Source organism: Sorghum bicolor, chromosome 4 (assembly GCF_000003195.3).
Source record: "Sorghum bicolor cultivar BTx623 chromosome 4, Sorghum_bicolor_NCBIv3, whole genome shotgun sequence".
Lineage (NCBI taxonomy): Eukaryota > Viridiplantae > Streptophyta > Magnoliopsida > Poales > Poaceae > Sorghum > Sorghum bicolor.
In genome coordinates this window covers 48,043,255-48,063,368 of record NC_012873.2, presented here as the reverse complement: position 1 = coordinate 48,063,368, position 20,114 = coordinate 48,043,255, and the positions used below count along the sequence as shown (strand labels likewise).

At 41.6% G+C, this 20,114-nt stretch overlaps 1 protein-coding gene and 1 long non-coding RNA gene across 2 annotated transcripts; one reads left to right on the top strand and one right to left on the bottom strand.

The window, feature by feature from the left end:
• On the bottom strand, positions 3,055 to 6,397 carry LOC8056064 (replication protein A 70 kDa DNA-binding subunit C). The gene is made up of 2 exons (XM_002452083.2): positions 5,989 to 6,397; positions 3,055 to 5,444 (listed from the first exon to the last, which is right to left on the bottom strand). The coding sequence occupies exons 1-2, from the start codon at positions 6,306 to 6,308 to the stop codon at positions 3,269 to 3,271; spliced, it is 2,496 nt and encodes an 831-aa protein (XP_002452128.1). The 5' UTR covers positions 6,309 to 6,397; the 3' UTR covers positions 3,055 to 3,268.
• On the top strand, positions 16,200 to 17,084 carry LOC110434995. Its single transcript, XR_002452629.1, has 2 exons — positions 16,200 to 16,490; positions 16,713 to 17,084. It is a non-coding gene; the product is annotated as an uncharacterized LOC110434995 (long non-coding RNA).

Below are 20,114 nucleotides of genomic sequence, written 5' to 3'. Positions count from 1 at the left end.
CGGTCCTAGAGCGACCAGCTTCGACCAGTCGACCTATATAATTTCTATAAAAATTGCGTGACGAATTTATTAAACCTAATTAATTTATCATTAGCATATGTTGATGTAGCAATTATGATTAATCATGAATTAATTAAGCTTAAAAGATTCATCTCGCGATTTATAACTAAACTGTACAATTAGTTTTTTTTCTTCTATATTAATGCTCCATGCATGTGTAGAAAGATTTGATAAGATGAGTTAAAAGTTTTTAAATGGGAAATTAAAAAAAGCCTTAAAACAAAAGTTAGAAGCATATTTATTAGCTTCCTACAATTGTTTCTAAAATCTCACTTAAGGCAATTTTACATCAATAATCTAAGATTATTCTTAAATCACCTCAACTATTTTTTTATACTTTCTTTCTCTTACATTTGCATTGGTAACCCTGTCCTTGCTCTTATTTCTTCACACATCCTTCCACCTCCGTATTGGTTGTTGGATACTTGTTCATATATTTCTGCTTGATTGAGTCAGTTTTAGCAAGTACGGAAGATTGGGAGTTGGGATAGTGAGTTGTTAGAGAGTAGTTTTCTCAATCTCGCCAAAAAATAAAGATTGGAAGTGGGATTTGGAAACTCTCGGTCTAGGTATGCTATAGCAATCAAAAACTAAACTGAAGACGGATGAGAAAGCGTTCAGGTCGAGTCAAATAAATATTTCTATCTAGGCTCCTCTTGCTACTTTATGTAGTACTTTTTCCATCCCAAAATAATTACACTCTCGTATCCAAAGAGTCAATCAATTTTAAATTTAACTACATTTATAAAAAAATAGTATTAACATTTGTATTTCTAAATAAGTTTATATAAAAATATATGATATGGTTTTAATGATATTTATGTGGTATGATAAGTATTAGTGTATTTCATCAAATTTAAGTTTAGCTGACTTCTTAGGATGTGAGATGAGAACTTATTTTAAGACGGAGCAAGTACGTTCAAATCACCTCAATTACAGGCCTATGGCAAAGCGGGCATTTGCCAAACCCGTGGAGCAACTCGTTAGCACTTAGGGCACCTGCAATGGTTAACTCATAAGCTAGCGCTAAATATTTCTTTTTTATATTTTAATAGAAGAGAGAAAACTAGGTTCATATACAAATTTCAAGATCATGTGAGAGTGTCATTAGACCTAATCATACTATAAATCAATACTAAAAGTTAGCACTATTGGAGAAATTAGCTTAAAGCTAATAATGACTTATACTATTGTGGGTTAAAACAAATGCCTCCTGATGGTTCGAAACACCCCATGGACCATCACATGGACTATTTTCTTTTTATAAGCCAATCAGCTATTACTCACTTACATGTAGTTTGCAGTACTTATATCACAAAAACAATAAACAATATAACCCTATTATTCATTGTTTTTGTGATATAAGTACTGCGAACCACGCATAAGGGAGCAATAGTTGTCAACCTTATAAAAAAGAAGAGAGTCAATGCATTGGTCCATGAGTGTTTCGAGTATGTGAAACTACTTCTTCCACTGACTGATGAGTCTATGTGTTAGTGTGGTACACTGATACTCATTATTGGTAGAATTGTTTTGAAGGAACCGTGCCTCTGAATTCTCTGTCCATTTGACTAAAATTTGGGTTATGCTAATGCTTATGCTGATTTGTTATGAGAGAAAAAAAATTTAACTGAAATTTGGATTATGCTACTGCTTATGCTAATTTGCTATGAGAGAAAAAAACACTGTTCGTTCCCTAAAAAGTAGTATGATTGTCTAAGCTGTCCTAATAATTATCTGGCTGTCATAGAGATATCCCATGGTTCACAGGACTCCCACTACAAAAGGAATCTACCTCGGAGAAAAGATTGGACAACATTAACAATCAATTCCATGAAATGCTCTAGTGAATAGTGAAATAATTGGGTGCACATGATGCTACACAAACAGAGGACAGGCTGTACTGAATATCCGGCCTTGTTTAGATGCGAATTTTTTTTGGATTTCGCTACTGTAGCATTTTCGTTTGTTTGTGACAAATATTGTCTAATCATAGATTAACTAGGGTCAAAAGATTCGTTTCGCGATTTACAGGCAAAATGTGTAATTAGTTTTTGTTTTCGTCTATATTTAGTGCTTCATCCATATGCCGAAAGATTCGATGTGACGGGGAATCTTGAAAACTTTTTTGATTTCAACGGGAACAAGGCCTTAGTTATCCCTCTGCCGACTATCACAACACAGGAACAAGGCACAAGCTATTGTGACATACTATTTGCTGCAAAGTGTTCAACATATTCACCAGATGCATCGCTCATGTTTCAAAAATGGGAATTCTAGGCATGAAACAAGCGCAAGCGAGGATTTGGCTGCAGTCCTCCTGCATACTGAAAAAAAAAGCGAGGATTTGGATGCAAAGTTGCATATTCTAGAGCAATTTTCAATTGAATCGATTGGCATGGAACCCATTTATTAAGAGCCATGATCATAATAAATTGTTCTACGGGAGCAGTTCGTATGCATGAGGTGTGCATATTTGTTGCATCTCTGAGATCTAGCCAGAACGACTGCAATACAATACGATACGAAAACGTGCACATCGTTCCCCTGCATTAGTCTAGTATAAACATCATATAATTACGTAAGTAAATCAAATATCTTTTTTTCGACAACATGCTCCGTTCATTCAGAAGAAAGTGGAGTTTATCAAAGCAACCAAGCGAGTGAATAAAGGCTAAGGTGCAGACAGAACGCCGGCACACGAGAAAAACAAAACACCTATCTTAACAAAGAAACAGAAAAGAAGAAACAAAGGGCTATAAAGGATTCAGATATAAAAAAGGCTGCAGCCCATGCCATCCAGCAATGCAACCAAAGCATTGATAAGACACTGTACATTTGTTTTTTTTAAAAAAAAATCTGACAGGAAAAGAAAAATCATAATTAAAGCAGAGATAAGACTTACAATTGATTCTACAAATTCAGACAAAAAATCATGAGGGGCGCAGACTAGTACTAGTAGCCCTGTTAAGAAAGGTGGAATAACCAGGCAGGGAGAGAAAGTGGCACTATTTAATGGCATAACACAACTGGCAATTATATATACATATACTTCTAAAGTAGCATTACAAGATGGTACCCAGTGAACATTGGAGGCCATAAACGAAACTAAAAGCAGATTAAACTTACTGTACACAACGTGAGTCAATCCTACAGCTAAACATAATCAATATGCTGCTGCTTGATTGGCAAAACCCGAAAACCCCTATTACCGCCCAGGACACTCCTTACTCCAGTGTCCTGGCTGATGGCATTTGAAGCACGGACCCTGCCTGGCATTGCCAGCAGCAACATATCCATAGTTGCCAGCAGCAGATCCATAATTGTTGCCTGTGAAGCCTCCACCCGCTGGTTGCTGCTCGCTATCCAAACCTGCAGATGTAGTAGACACCCTCCCATCTATGCTTCCTTGTTGCCCAAACTGATTTGTGCCACACATATTGATGGCACTGCGACCATCTGGTGAATTGCTGAAACCAGCTTTATTGGCAATGCTGCCCTGATCTCCTGGGCTTGGGCCTGATCTGCCCTGCATAAGTCTGTCAATGGCTTCAAAAAGGACATTACTCTCTTTGGATGGATCCAACTTTTCAGCATTAATTATGGTACATCCAATACGTTGTTCATCGTTGTAGCTTTCCTCCCTAACTTTCAACTTAAATAGATTTAGATGCCAACGGGCTCCTTCTATGATCTCTGTGAATAGTGCCTCGTCATGGTTAACATTTCTTATTGTGCGAAGTTCTTGTGCGGTGCGGCCAAATATCTGCTTACCAGCCTCCTGGAATGCGGTAGCGATGATAGTGCTGGTGTGATCTTGGATTCGAAATTTAACCATGTACCTGTACTCACAGCTTCCAGAGCTCTTATCACATCTCTCACAAAACCATATCCCATCACCACTATCTATGACCTTTTTGTTGCATGGCTTCTCATTAAAAATTAAGGGGCACGCTGGATAACAAAAACTTTCAGTCTGTACATGTGAGATTGCAGCCTTAACAGTGATCCAGTCTGTCTTATTACGTCCCAAGGTTTCATCCTTGATTTGTGCAATTGTTTTGCGGACATCAGCCTGGACTGAATTAAACTGTTCCCGAGATAGAGAGAGACAAGCAGTGGTCATTCCTTCAGTTACATACCACTGTCTCAGCCTTTCAGCATCAGGAAAGTCTGGGTTTATTTTCAACTGTGTTGACCCTATTGTACTCACTGATCTACCACTGAAATCACTGATACGGGCACCTATCAAAGCAAGTATAGGATTGAAACTGGAATGACACTGCAGCTGCAACTGCTGCCCTTCAACATCACAGAAGTCTCCCCAAAAGGTCACTCCCACACTCCGACCAGACATGTCCCTCAGTTGAAGGGTTCTTTTCTGGGTTTGGGTGCCATCCTTCCTTGTCATCATAACAGAAGGACCAACTGATGTAACAACACCAAGTAAATCTACCGCACTATGATTATCCATGTTCTCTATTTCACTGATCTGCTGAAAACTGTACTGCACCTTAGGAATATTGAAATCATCACTAGAACAAATCTCTACAGATGAAGTTAAGGTGTCCAGAGTTATTTCAAGATCATTATTCAAAGGATTAAACCGCTTCTGTGAAGGTTTCACTGCTCCACTAGATATCAAGTACACCTTATCAACCTCAATTAGATCATAAAACTTATCAACCGCTTCTTTGAAGCATACTGCACGAATTTGTCCACCTTCTCCATCAATGAGATCAAATGAGAAAAGTTTCCCTGTACCTTTGGCATTGTTCCAATGCTTGACACCAGTCTTAGCAGTCACCCTGGCCTTGATTGTCCATCTAGTCTGGTAAACTTTCAATGAAGAAATTGCGACAACATGGGATGCCGGTTCACTAGCAACTGGAGCTCTATTGATATACCCTGAAGGTAGCTGCTGATATGAATGCTCATGGCGCCGGTGAGCATTGCCTGGAGGGGTCAAGGCCTCACCTGTGCCAGTAACTGCAAACCCTTGGTTTTGATGAGAGATCAGAGAAGGCTGCTGAAATCTTGGCTCCACCATATTTGCATTTACTGTGTTTTGTGCTGACAATGTACCATAAGAGCCTCCAGTAAACACGTTGCTATGATCACGTTCTACTGTCCGGCCAATGGAAAAACCTACCATGCCTTGAGCATCAATAAAGGGTCCACCATATGAAAGATTGTTAGAAGCTTGATCTGCTCTTAGAGCAACAGAAGACTCCGGCATGCCTGGGGCACCAGAATTTTGAGCAGCAATGGCCGATAAGTTGGGATCTTGTACCTTCCCTTGAATTTGTGCCATGTAGTTTTTGGGGTTCCCGATTAGGGCACATGCAGTTTGTAGAATTTCAATTTTCACAATAATGATGATCCTGATTATGGAAGGGAAGAGTTGTCAGCTGATATGATATGTAGTAATCCATTTAAAATAACAATCAACACTCCATAGTTAGGACATTCTTCCTTTTAAGAGTATAGATCAGTTCTAAGCATCAGATAAACAGATTTGCAGGAGAAATGAAATCAAATTGATGAAAGACTGTGGAAAATAAAAACAAACTTAGAACGGACAGAGAAGATGAGGTTGCATGATTTATATATTTTTACAAAAGCATCCACAATAAATGCTGGAAAGAATGGCACCAAACTCCATTTTAAAGAGGCCTTAGAAATATGCTCTGCATTCTGCAAATGCCAGAGGAGTACCGCATCCTATCGCCAGGCAAATTCCCACACTATATAACTCGGCGATTTCTGCACTAACCTGTCTCTACAGGTTCCAAATAATGCAAACCAATGAACAGTAACCTTAAATCCCCACCTAGACAAGATCCAATCTCTACAGTAGAATCGTGCAATCCAACTACTAAGTTGTAAGCAGGGCAGACGGACGGTGGCAAGGACACACTCACTCACCTTTTATCTCGGATGGTGTCGCATATGAACTCGTTGAGGTGGACGATTGTGCCCTTGCGTAGGGTGCCGTCCCTGACGAATGGGTTGAAGGCGGTGGCGAGGATGGCCTGGTGCGCGTCGACGCCGTCGGAGAGTATCAAGCGGTAGCGCTCCCGCTCCGAGGGGGTGGGGTTGGCGCTGGCGCTGGCGTCACCGCTCTTGGTGGTGGCGACACGGCGCACCTCCAGCACCTGCAGCACCGGCTGGAGCGCTGCGCACACCGCCCCGTTCGCGATCGCCTGGACAGCGCCCGGCGTCAGCTGCGCCGCGGCGGCCTCCATCGAACCGAGGGGCTGGGTGCCGAGGCGATTTGGATTCGAAGTAGGGAGCGGTTTTCTTTTTCCGCTCGGAATGGTGGGCAGAGCGGTTTTCTTCATTGTTAAGTAATCACGTTACTGTCTATCTCTTCGTTGCACAATCACACAAGCCAAAAGTAAGAACACAGTAGACACAAAGTTACGGTGGAGCTCTTCTCTTTATTTCTTATTTCTGATATCAATTACAATATATAGTCCAGTGAATACTTATGATAGTTCTAATTTGGTATGAGTCCATATCCTTCTAGGATAGAAAAACCTGGAACTTGCTTAAACTAGTCCAGACTTTTCTTAAAGTGTTTAGTTTCCTAACACTCCCCCTGGACGAATACCACGACATATATGATTTATCCAAAAACCCAATGAGAAAAAAGAATAAAACATATACACCGTACTTATGTTGCACACACTGCCTCATTAAAAACCTTTAAATGAGAAACCTTTATATCAAAGAAAAACTCATAAAGGAAAAGAGTACAATGTTATAATAATCTGCTAGATTACTAATCATTCTGCTAGAATGAATTATTTTGTCTTTTAGACACAAACAGAAACTAGAATCTCAATTAAGTTCCCCCCTTTAAGCTCTGTACTTCTCGGAGGCGTCTCAAACCAATGCCACGTACACACTTTTCAAAAGGGCTTGTAGGCAAAGATTTAGTGAATATATATGCTAGATTGTCACATGACTTGGTAAGAGTCATTGAAATTTCTTCTTTCTTTTGTAATTCATGCGTGAAAAACAATTTAGGCGAAATATGCTTCGTGATATTCGACTTTACATATCCTGTTTGTATTTGTGCAACACAAGCTGCATTATCTTCAAAAATAATAGTCGGAGAATTAATAGTATTTATACCACACGCATTTTGCACATGGTGTGTGATGCGTCTAAGCCAAGTGCATTCCTTAGTTGCTTCAAATAATGCTATAATTTCTGAGTGGTTTGTCGAAGTTGCCACCATAGTCTGTTTTATCGATTTCCAGGAAATCGCAGTACCACCACACAAAAATACATATCCAGTTTGAGATATTGCATTATGTGGATCAGACAAATACCCTGCATCAGCATAACCCTCTAAACTGAAATCTTGATTTTTTCGGAAAAATAACCCAAGATCTTCAGTACCTCTCAGGTATCTGAGAATATGTTTAATACCCTTCCAGTGTCGTAAAGTAGGAGCTGAGCTGAATCTTGCTAGGAGATTAACAGCAAAAGAAATATCAGGCCTAGTACCATTCGCTAGATACATTAAGGCTCCGATGGCACTTTCGGTTCCTAATACTTTTTCATTTTCTTCTCTGGGTCTAAAAATATCCTTTTCAACATCTAATGATCTTCCAGCCATAGGTGTCCTAAGTGGGTATGCGTCTTTCATATTAAACTTATTTAATACCTTCTTGGTATAAGCTGATTGGTGTACAAGTATCCCTTCATGGGTATGCTCAATCTGCAGGCCTAAGCAATACTTAGTTTTACCTAAATCTTTCATTTCAAATTCAGATTTTAGGTAAGAACTAGCTTCCTCAATATCCTTTGTGGTTCCAATGATATTCAGATCATCTACATAAACAGAGACTATACAGAATCCCTTGTTTGATTTTCTAATAAACACACAAGGACAATCTTCATTATTCATAAATCCCTTCTTCATGAGGTATTCACTAAGCCGGTTGTAACACCCCAGTGTTATGGTTGCATTAATCATGTGCATAGCATAAGCATCATCATCTACTCCAAGCATATCATGATCATCATCTATCTTGAGCCATGTCATTCTAGGCATAAATGTGTTTAAATTGCTTAAATAGGCTTCCTATGCTTATGTTTGAGTGAACCATGCTTGTGTTTGTGCTTAATGCCTTGGTAATTAGTTTATCTATGCTTAACTTGACTTTGGGAACAATGTTCATGTTGGTCACTTCTCCAAAATATGCCTTTAAGTCATACTTATGAAAATAGGCCCTAGAAACCTCTTTTGCTTAGGCTTTTAAAAAGTGTTTCATAAAATATTTGCATGTCAAAACTTTCTACAGAAAAGTTGTAGCAAATTTTATAAGGAACAAAAGTTGTTTTATGGCCATCTCATGAAAATGAACACAAATAGCTCAAAAGTGACCCACAAGGTAGATTTGGGGCTGTTTCCAACACTTAGAAAATTTTCTAAGTCTTGGAACGAAACCAGTTTGCTTGATCGATTTTGAAAACTCTATATCTTTCAATCCAACACAAATAGCTCAAAAGTGACCCACAAGGCAGAATTGGGGCTTTTGCTCCAATTGACAAAGTTTTAGAACTCAGTTGGAACTCCAACTTTGTCAACTGCACCGTCCTCTAATTCGTACTGGTTTGGGAGTAAATCGTTGCCAAAGTAGCTCTGTCAGTCGGCCATCGTTTTGTCTGAATCGGTTTGAAGCTCGCCGACGTGGCCGACCAGCGGCAGCGTAACGGCGACATTTGTCGTCCGTACGCCGTTTCTGGCCCCGCCTGTCAGCTCCCGTCGCGTGCATGACCTCCACGGCGTCGCCCGTGCAGAGTGGACGCGTCCACTTCGCTCTCCCTCGCCCTGCTCGCCAGAAACGCGGCCGCCGAGAGCTCTCCTCCGCGAGCTTACTCCGGCGAGCTCGCGCGCGTTCCATGCTGCGCCATTGCCCACCAAACTTCACCTAAAGCTCCGCCGTGAACCGCTCTCCAATCTCCACCCTCTAACTCGCCGAGAAACCCACCGGTGAGCCGACATTTCCTTCTTCCCCCAAATCGGGTCGCCGTGACCATCTTCTCCGGCGAACTCAATGCCGAGCCCTGTGAAGCCTCCCGTCGTCTCTGGTTAGGTCCTAGAGGTAGCTTAGGTCCTTAGCGAGCTTTTGCGTCACTTGGTGGACGCTCTACCAAGCTCTCCGTCGCCGGACACGGTGCGCAGCGCCGCCGTGCTTCCGCCGGAGATGGGTGCTCTCGTGGCCAGCGTGTTCCACGAGGATCCAAGCCAAGCTGCGTACCTAGGAAGCATCGCCGTAGTCCGCTGGTGCTGTAGAAGGCCTTGGGTCGCGCTCTACCGGCCTGAGGGCTCCGGCGTAACGCCGAGCACCTCCGCCGAGCCGCCATCGTCGACGGCGAGCCCTTTCCGGTGGCTCCACCGTGGGGAAAAGGGGGTCAATCGAGTCGTTAGGGTTTGGGGATCACGCTGATGCCCTTGGTTTGGCCGGAGACCTCGCCGTCGCGGAGAAATCGCCGGTGAAAGTCGCCTCGGCCGTGAGGAAGAAGGACATGGGGTCCACTGTCAGTGTCACCTCCTTCCCTCCTTTTGTTTTATTCAAAATCTGGATTTTTGGCTTTCTTGCAAAAATCATATCTCCTGTTTCTGAGATCCAAAAATTGTGAAACCGATTTTGTGTTGTTCCATGCGATGGCTAGTTTTTAATAAAAATATAAAATGAACCATGTTTTCTGGGAAAATATTTATTAAGGATTTAATCTTGTTATTCATGGATAAATTCATATATCTTGTTATACTGTTTACCTTGCCTTGAAAATTTTATGGTAGTCTCTGTAGGGTATTAGAGTGCTTTGGTAAATATTTCATGATTTTTGGTGTACTGCAGCTTTGATATGCAATTTATGATTGAAAGTGGCTTGTTTCTTTAATTAAATCACATAAAATAATTGGTGCTTATGCTGGTGCTCTACTTTGGTAGTAAACATGTTCATGGTATTTCTCATATATAAATAATCTGAAATCTGTTGTTTGGTACCATATAAGTCATGTTTCTGAATTTATGAAATAAGAGCCTTGGCACATGTTAAATACATATCTTTAATTTAGTATGTGCAATTGCTCTGAAATTTTTATGGTGATGACCTGATGATATACTTGTGCTTCTGTAATTTTTGTAGATTTTTCTGAGCAATGTGACTGGTATCTTATAATTATGCTCTTATCTAGAATTAATTAATAAATGCCTTGTTAAGTAAATGTTTGGGGGTTTTCACCTGATGTTCTGGTAATCTTGTAATATGCTTGTGCTCATAAGCTATGTGGTTGGCATTGTTTGTGTTTTGATCATGTCATTAAATAATTAACTGTAGGGTTAAATGCTGTTCTGGACAGCAAGGAAGCAATTTAACTGTTGCTTAATGATAACTTGCTTTTCTGGGCAACTTGTCTAAATCAAAGTTGTTGTAAACTTATTGAACTAGCTGTGGTTTAAATTTGGGATCATTTGGTTCAGTAGTTTAAAAGTTATGGCTGTTCCAAGTTAGGTTCCACAAATAGGTGCTCTCTGTTTTTCTGGGACAGAATATGGAACTTTGTTTAATTGACTAGTTTACTGTATGAATCTTGCTGTAATGTTCGAAGATGGGTTGTAGACAATTTCATAAGCTTTCCAGAATGTCTTTACTTATGTTTGTTGGACCTGTCTATCTTTAGTTATGATTTATTTACTGAGTATACGTGTTTTGTGTTGCTTGCTGTTTTAGTATCATGATAGGTTTTGGGCTGAGTTGACTTATTTACTTGTGTGAGCTTGTATGACTTTTGCTCCGTAATTGAGTGTCCAGTGAGCTACTTGTGCTATCAAGCATTCATCTTTAGCATGTGCATCTTCTTATTGTTCGGGCATGCAATAGGTGCATCGGACGCGACAGCCTCCTTCGTTCTACAAGCGAATCCCGAAGGCCAGGAGGGCAGCCAGGAGGTGGAGGTCCAGCAAGCCGGACTCGAGGAGCCCGAAGAAGAAGTTGAGTGCCCGAATCACGAGCCGGCATCGTTCGTGAAAGGCAAGCCCCGGAGCATTCTAAGTCTCCCTTTACTTTCAAAAGTTTACTTAATATGTTATATCTATTGATGCATTAAGTTTAGGAGTTGTGGTGAAAACCTTGCTACACTTTATTCCATCCTTGTCCAGATAATTCATCCTACCCTGGTTGTAGAGTTAGGATCGAGTAGCAGCTTAGCCATGCTTTAATCGGTAGAAGTCGGGTGATATCCTGTCACCTGCACGATATAGGGTTATGTCGGATCACAATGGTCTATATGTGCTATTGTGGATGGAACCTGATTAATTTGACTTAAGCCGGGCGGAGTTTTGCAAGTTTGTAGTAACTCCGTCTGTGGCAGCTAAGGACCGATCGTTGTACGTCCTCTTGTCATGTTGAACGCATGCCTAACACTTAGTTGGCCGGATAACTCGTTCCGACCGCGAAGCCGAGTAGTATGACTCAGGCCGGAAGACCGGCAAGTATAAAGTGCGCACTACCGGAGGAAGTGCGGTGTGCGGGGGACCATTGGCGTAAGTCTAAAGGCAGGTGAGTTAAAATTCCTGACCTCCCTGGCAGAGTGGTAGCCCTGGGAGTGCGGCGCTGATCGGAGCCGCGATTCCTGAGTTGTACCAAAGGTAACCCGTTGGCTCTCCGGCAGGGGATGCTTGGGTGAGTGCTAGGAATAACCCTCCAGCTGGATAGGAATTCGATTCGAATCGCCGTCTCTCCCGGTTAGTGAGAACTTGACAGAGCAGCGGCAAACGTAGCATCCACTAATGAACTTGGTTCATGGAAATGATGATAGCAGGAAGAACATATGATGAACTTGATATGGTTATTATTGCTTGTAATAATCAAGTGATGTGTTGTAGTACAGGTGCTAATCTAGTGGTAGGCTGATGATAAATAAATATGATGCTTTCAAAATAACTTAGTCGTAAGTTAAGCTTTTGGCAAAAGGTGAGTCAACCAGCTCCACTTGATATTTAGCCTTGCATGATCCTTGGGGTCTTTTATGTTTTACTAGACGGGTAAGTCTAGCTGAGTACATTCTCGTACTCAGGGTTTATTTCCCACCTGTTGCAGATGACATCTTCTATGACGGTTTCTGCAAGACCTGTCTCCATCCCGCTGGGGATGAGGACTAACCGTTGGGCACGGTTCTCTAACAATCTCGTCTTTGATGCTTTTGGAAGGATGGCACAGACTCTGGCAGTAACAAAAACTTGAGAACTGAACTTTGGACAAGTGTGTGTAATTATTTTGCTTCCGCTACTTCGAACTTGGATTGTAATAACTTAATGACTCCGATGTGGTGCCGCTTCGACGGCAATGAATGACTATGTAACATTCGTTGTGTTTATGTTGAACTATTACGATCTTGGTTTGTTGCAAGTTGGTTTGAAGTCCTTCGTGATTTCAATTGACTACCGGGATTATATGGGCTCAAGTTTGGAAACTTGATTGCTTGGCGATCGTTTCTGCACTTGAACTCTTATAATTTGGTCGGTTATGTGACACCGGTTGTACCACATCCTACCGGATTGTTTAAGGCCATATAATGACCTTTTTAATTTTACACTATACATGTTGCGTTCTTCTTCTTTAGGTACTTTAATTCCTTCAGGGACTTTCATATATATTTCAGTATCCAATGACCCATATAAATATGCGGTCACAACATCCATTTGTTTCATCTGCAAATTCATATTTACTGCCAATGAGATTAAGTACCGGAATGTTATTCCATCCATAACAGGAGAGTAAGTTTCATCGAAATCGATGCCGGGTCTCTGCGTAAACCCTTGTGCTACTAATCTCGCTTTATATCGTACCACCGTATTGTTCTCGTCTCTTTTTCGGACGAAAACCCATTTGTGACCTACTGGGTATATCCCTTCAGGAGTGAGGCCTACAGGACCAAACACATTTCTTTTATTAAGCGAGATTAATTCTGATTTGATTGCCTCTTTCCAATTTGACCAATCAAAACGCTTCTTGCATTCTAATATAGATTTCGGCTCTGGATCCAGATCAATTTTAGCAATCTTTTCAGCAAAATAAATGTCGACATTAGTAGTCTTTCTTTCATAAGTTACTCCTGTTTCAGCATAATTAGTTGCGATCTCTTCTATTCTCTCAGTTTCATCCAGATCTACGCTATTTCCCGATGCGTTTAGATCAGGAATTTTCGGTCTGCCCATGTGAGTATTAGTTGTGCGCACATTCTCATGGGCTACAAGTTCTACAGGAAGTCTCACTTCAGGTGTATCCACATCACGTGGTACTCTAATTGGAGCTCCTTCACCTTCTATGGGGTTCTTTAATTTATTCTTTGGCTCACGTTTTCTTCTCTTGAGGCGTCCCTCAGAGATATTTGTAGGAGCTCTAGTATTGAATTCATTCTGAACTAATGCACTCGGACTCCCCCCTCTTCCTAGGATTTGAGGTAGAAGATTTCAAATGGAATGGTTTTGATATATCCTCTTCAAAAGGAATATCTATTCTTTCCGGTGCATTTACTGCTGGTATATGTGATTTCATAATCCCCTTTGTATTGGTGAAGGCTTCTGGCAGTTGATTAGCAATTCTTTGCAAATCTATTATATTTTGAACTTCTTGTTCAGTCTCCCTAGTGCGGATATCCATTGCATGAATTCCAGTGGCTTCCCAATTTATTTCTCGGCATTCATCCCGAGAGAGATACTTTCCTCCCCTAATGCCGGGAAATGTTCTTCATTAAAAATACTATCAGCGAAACGAGCCTTATGTAGGTCCCCAGTTGTAGGCTCTAAGTACTTTATAATTGATGGACTTTCAAACCCAACATAAACTCCAAGTTTTCGTTGAGCGCCCATTGCAGTACGCTGAGGTGGTGGTATTGGAATATATACAGCACATCCAAATTTACGCAGATGGAAAATATTAGGCTCTTTGCCATGCACTATTGGTAGAGGAGAAAATTCATTATAAGCAGATGGTCTTAGTTGTATGATTGAAGCTGCATGCAACACAGCGTGCCCCCAACATGTGGTCGGCAGCATGCAGTTTTGTAGTAATGGCCGCGCGATTAACTTGATCCTCTTAATTAATGACTCTACTAGGCCATTTTGGGTATGCACGTGTGGTACAGAATGTTCCACTTTGATTCCCGTTGCCATACAATAATCATTGAACACCTTCAAGGTAAATTCTCCAGTTAATTCGTTCATCTGGAAAATTTGTTTTTAATTGAATTATTTGTGACATAAGCCGTGCAAAAGCATGATTTCTAGTGGATAATAGGCATACATGACTCCATCTACTAGATGCATCAATCAATACCATGAAGTATCGAAATGGCCCGGTGTAATTGGTCCACATATATCACCCTGGATTCTTTTCATGAATGAAGGCAATTCTGCTTGAATTTTTGAAGTTGAGGGTCTAGTTATAAGTTTCCCTTTTGCACATGCTAGGCAAAGAAAATCTTCTTGATTTGGGAATTCTTTAGGCCTTGTTTAGTTCCAAAATTTTTTACAAAATAGGTACTGTAGCACTTTCGTTTGTTTGTGACAAATATTGTCCAATCATGGATTAACTAGGCTCAAAAGATTCATCTCATCAATTTCGACCAAACTATGTAATTAGTTTTTATTTTCGTCTATATTTAATACTCCATGCATGCGTCTAAAGATTCGATGTGACGGAGAATCTGAAAAATTTTGCAAAATTTTTTTGGAACTAAACAAGGCCTAGTCTTCAAGTTATGGCCATTAGCATTTTTAACTATATTTTGCATCATACGAAGTCCAGGATGTCCTAGTCTATCATGCCAAGTTCTATATGCTTCTTGGTTCTTAAAGATAGTTTTCATTGCAACGAAACCTTTAATAGGCTTTATGAATGTGTAGTACAGGCTATCTTTTATGGAGGGGAAGCTTTCAACCATAGTCTTTTCATCTCCGTGCATTTTTATCATGATAAGGCGTTCTGTACCATTATCATCATTGGTTTCTACATGGAAATTGTTTGCACGTATGTCTTTGAAGCTCAACAAAGTTCTAGTTGATTCAGGGTAAAGTAATGCTTCTTGGATTACTAGTTCTGTTCCATTAGGGAGTATTATTGTGGCCCTTCCAGTGCCAACAATATGCTTACCGCTACCAGCGATAGTTGTTACATCTCCTTCATTCTTTCTAAGAGTCTGGAAGTAACAAGTATCCCGCAATATAGTGTTTGTGGTACAGCTGTCTACCAGACACATTTCCTCATCCATAGCCATAGTACGTCGGTGTAGTGTAGCTGATCTCGTGACGCAGGTTGAAGTTTGATGCAGTGAAGGCCGGGAGCTGTGAAGAGGAAGCAGATCCGGGACCGGCAATAACGAAGTCGACGCTGTCGTAGCTTTTCGGCAAGTTCGGCGTCGATGTAGAAAACAATATGGTCGCAAGTCGCAACCTTGTATTGATGGCGACGTGCAGAGGATGGTAGAGTCTCGTGCTGATAACGTGTTAAGTAATCACGTTACTATCGGTAAGGATCTATCTCTTCGTTGCACAATCACACAAGCCAAAAGTAAGAACACAGGAGACACAAAGTTACGGTGGAGCTCTTCTCTTTATTTCTTATTTCTGATATCAATTACATCGGGTGCTCCTCCAAATATATAGTCCAGTGAATACTCCATATACGGTATGATAGTTCTAATTTGGTATGAGTCCATATCCTTCTAGGATAGGAAAACCTGGAACTTGCTTAAACTAGTCCAGACTTTTCCTAAAGTGTTTAGTTTCCTAACAGGCATAAACCCCAGAGAAGAGAGTAGACGAGGAGAGGGGAGGAGGAGGACGCTGGAGCCTTGAGACGAGGCCCCCGCGGTGCACAGACAAGGAAAAAAAATGGCAAAATTTGCTAGGAGACATCGTTAAAATGTGGCTTTTGCCACAAATCATTAAAAAAAATTGTCTTTGCTAAAAGACATTATAAATTCTTGTTAATATGCTGTAAGACATTCATTCCATTATTATATCTGTTTTTAATAGACAGGCACGTGAAATGACGAACATGCCCTCACCCCTTTGCCTTATCCTTTCCGTTCCTGTAGGGAACTTGTGCAGCCCGACGCATTCTTTCATTCGCTTGCACGGAAAAAAGATGGGAGGTCGCGGCAGCGTTGCGCACCCTCTCCACCATTGGTTATGCCTGCAGTTATCGGCAGCGCGTTCTTCTGCGTCGGCGGCAGTCCCTGACGGCGCTGAGCAACGGCAGCGGTGCCCGCTTCCTTCGGCGGCGTGTGAAGCAGCAGGCTGTGTGCCACTCGATCCTTGAAGCGAGCGGAGCAGTTGCGGCGCCCAGTCCCATACTTTTCCCTGGGAGCACACCCATGGGTTCTCGATTCGCGACTGGTAACTAATTTCTGCCATTGGTTTGGTTAGTGTTCATTCAGATTGTGTTTGGGGCAATATGTTGTAGGATGTATCCCAATTTGTAGCTATGAAGAAATTGATTCTGATCAGAAACTTTATTTTTTCCATTTGATGCAGATAATCAGTATCCATAAGAAATTGATTCCGATCAGCAACTTCATTTATTTTTTTCATCTGATGCAGAGCCTGTTACATGCGCAGGTCAATCTCCAGTTGTTGTCCATGAGAAGGGGAAGGTTAAGAAGTTGAAGGTTGTCAAGACCAGAAGAAATTATGAACTTGTAATGTGTGATTTACTAGCACACATAGCCAGCTGAAACCTGTTTCTGGACCTTTTGTTTTATTTAGCTCAATCATGGCATGAATGCCGAAGTCTGTAGCTGAAACATGCTCTTGTATTTGTGAATTGAATGGCAGGGGCATACTTGTCCAGTAATATGTGTTATTGATCTGTTTGGGTGTGAAATATTATTATAAGGGCTATAGTGTTTTGTAGCAAATTGGAACATATTTGTAGTGTCCTCTGGCAAAGCCAGTTTTTCTTAATGGTATTTGGCAAAAGCCGAACTTGAAGAGTGTCCACCAACCAATTTTGCCAAAAAAAAATTCAAAACGAAATTTGTATTTGATAAATACTCTTTTCATCCATAAAATAATCAATTTTCTAAAATTTGTGTTAGTTAAATTTTTAAAAATTTGTTTAACTTTATAGAAAAGAGTAACAACATCCATGACATAAAATACGCATCATATGAAAATATATTTTATGATGAATCTAATGATACTAATTTGATACCATAAATTTTAATATTTTTTTTTAAAAAAATTGGTCAAAGTTTAAAAAGTTTGAATTAGAACAACTCTAGAAATTGACTCTTTCGTGAATGGATGGAGTATTGTCTAATCATAGACTAACTAAGCTCAAAAAATATGTCTTACAAATTACAAGTAAACTGTTATTTTTTAATCTATATCAATGTTCCATGCATGTGCTGTAAGATTTAATATGACGGAGATCTGAAAATTTTTACAAAATTTTTTAGAAACTAAACAAGGCTAAGATGTAGTCCCGCCTTCCACGCATAAATGCATATGCTATTTTTCGAGGAGTCAAATCTTTTTAAGTTTAACTAAATATATAAAAAAATAGGAAATTTTTTTGGTGCTTGGAAATAACCAGAATTCTCCATTTTGTTAGATCAGATGGTTTAAAAATAGGAAGAACAAATAGGAGAAATTTAAGTTGTGGGCGGGAACCCAGAAAACATGGACCTGGAACTGGTTTCTAAATAAATTTAGAGGGTATAACAGTACTTCTCATCTCAAAAGCTGAATTACAGAAAGATAAATTACCTGAATATACAAAGTAGTCCTCCATCGTTAATATAAAAAAACTACAGCTGAATTTTTTATTAGCAACAGATTGAAAATCAAAATAGCCTAGCAACCTACAGCAACTGCCCAACGTGAATGCCCTGAGCAGCAGTCCTTTCGTGATCACCAGACCAGCAGCAGTATCGAGCTTCTTCATCCTGGATTTGGAGCCCCTGCACGTCCCAACAGGCTCCTGTTCGCCACTCCGTCTCCTCCACCGTTGTGCCCATTTAGGCCGGTTTTGGTGGGAGTTTTATCTGAATTTCATTTATATTAAATAGGCTGTTATATAGGTATTTTAGATGATATGGCAGCGTATTTAAGAAGAGAGAGAAGAAATAAGTTTCATCTAGATGAAACTCTCTTGGCACAATTACCAACTCTCTATGAGTCTTGAAATTAAATGCCTATGAAACTATGGAATAAAACTCTCCATTGAGAGTGGATGTTTCATCAAGTTTCATTTCATTTCATATGACATGACAACTTTGGAAACAACGCTATGAAACTCTCCACTGAAACTAGCCTTAGGCCAGTCTCAATACATGTTTCATGATAGTGTCATGCACATTAAATAGGGTGCTACATAAGTAAAATTATTGACTTGGCAGGGTCATTAAATGAAGAAGTTTCATCAGATGAGAGAGAAGTTTCATCCCCATGAAACCCATATGGCTCGGTTATCTAGTTTATAGTCATGGTAACTGTGTCATAAAACTATACATTAAGACTGACCTTAGAGCAGCACCGAGAGCCCCCAAAGCCGTGTTAGGCAGACGAGCTCCTGCAGGCGGCTATTGGAAGATGGTGACCTCCGGAGAGGCGGGCGACGTGAAATTGACCACTCCTCCCTCGTCCACTCCGCCGCAGCCCGCAACCACCAATTCGAAGCAGTCTAGGGCGCGTTTGTGACCCTGGTCACGACCAGCCTGGCCAGCCCAATAGGGCCAGGCCTTTCCAGACCAGCCTCAATTGGTGCAAGGTCTCTTGTTTGTGTCTTTGTATAAAACAAGCCAGGGCACAACGAGAACGTGTTTGTGTGCCTATACCAAAGAAGTGTAGTAACCTTTGCAGTGCGATGTGGTAGCGTTACCACCATAAAAGCCTCACCGGCATATCATCGAGCACCTGGCGAGCAACCATGGCTAGCTCCATCTCCTCTCCCTACGCAGGCGCTAGCAGCCATGGTTGTCTCCTCCTCCCCGTGCAACCACTGTCTCCTTATCCTCCCTAGCCATGGCGCGAGGCAAGCTCGGCCTTCCGGCCATGGCGACGCGGAGCAAGCTCGGTCCCTCGGCCATGGTGACACGGGGCGAGCTCGGCCCCCGAGCCATGGCGAGAGGTGAGTTCGGCATTCCGGCCATGGGCAGCGAGTGCCTCGCGAAACGTCGTTCTGGTCGTGGACGGTGAGGGCCTCGCACACCGCCGTTGTTGTTGTGGCCGTGGCTGCGCGGCGCCGTCATGGCCATGGCCGCGAGTGCCCCCGAGCTCGTGCCACAGCTGCAGGAGCAAGGATGGCACGGCGGGGAGGGCGCCTGGGAGCGCGGAGGTAGGAGGAGGTGACCGGAGGTGAGATGAGCGCGTCTCTGAGCTCCAACGAGCCGCTCTTGCGCTCACGCGAGCCGAGCCCCCAGGAAACAGACTTTTTGAGCGTATCTGTGGAGCCAAGAGAGAGAAGGCAATTTGCACCACGGCAGCCTGGCTCGCTGGTGGGCCCTAGCTCGCAAACATGTGACTTGCATGCGGAGGGCGCAGCCACCCTCCTCAGCCACCTTTACAAACGCGCCCCTAGAGTCCCCAGCGCCACGATGAATGACCAAATTAGGTGGGCAAGCTCCTGTAGGAGGTTGTGTGAAGACGACTAACTCAGGGAGTCAGGCAGCGGTGATTTTGAGGAGAGGCAACGGCAAAATTCAGGAGACGTGCCACAATGATTTCTAAGCTTAACCCCGAAAATTAAAAACTTTTTAAGATTTCTCGTCACATCAAATCTTGGAGCACATGCATGAAGCATTAGATATAGCCGAAAATAAAAACTAATTGTACAGTTTGCCTGTAAATCATGACATGAATCTTTTGAGCATAATTAGTCCATGATTAGATAATATTTATTAAATAAAAAATGAAAATGCTACGGTGCCGAAATCCAAAAAAAATTACAGAACTAAAAGAGTGGTAAGAGGCGGACGGCGGCAAATATCGAGGCAACCAGCGGCGCACAATGAAGAA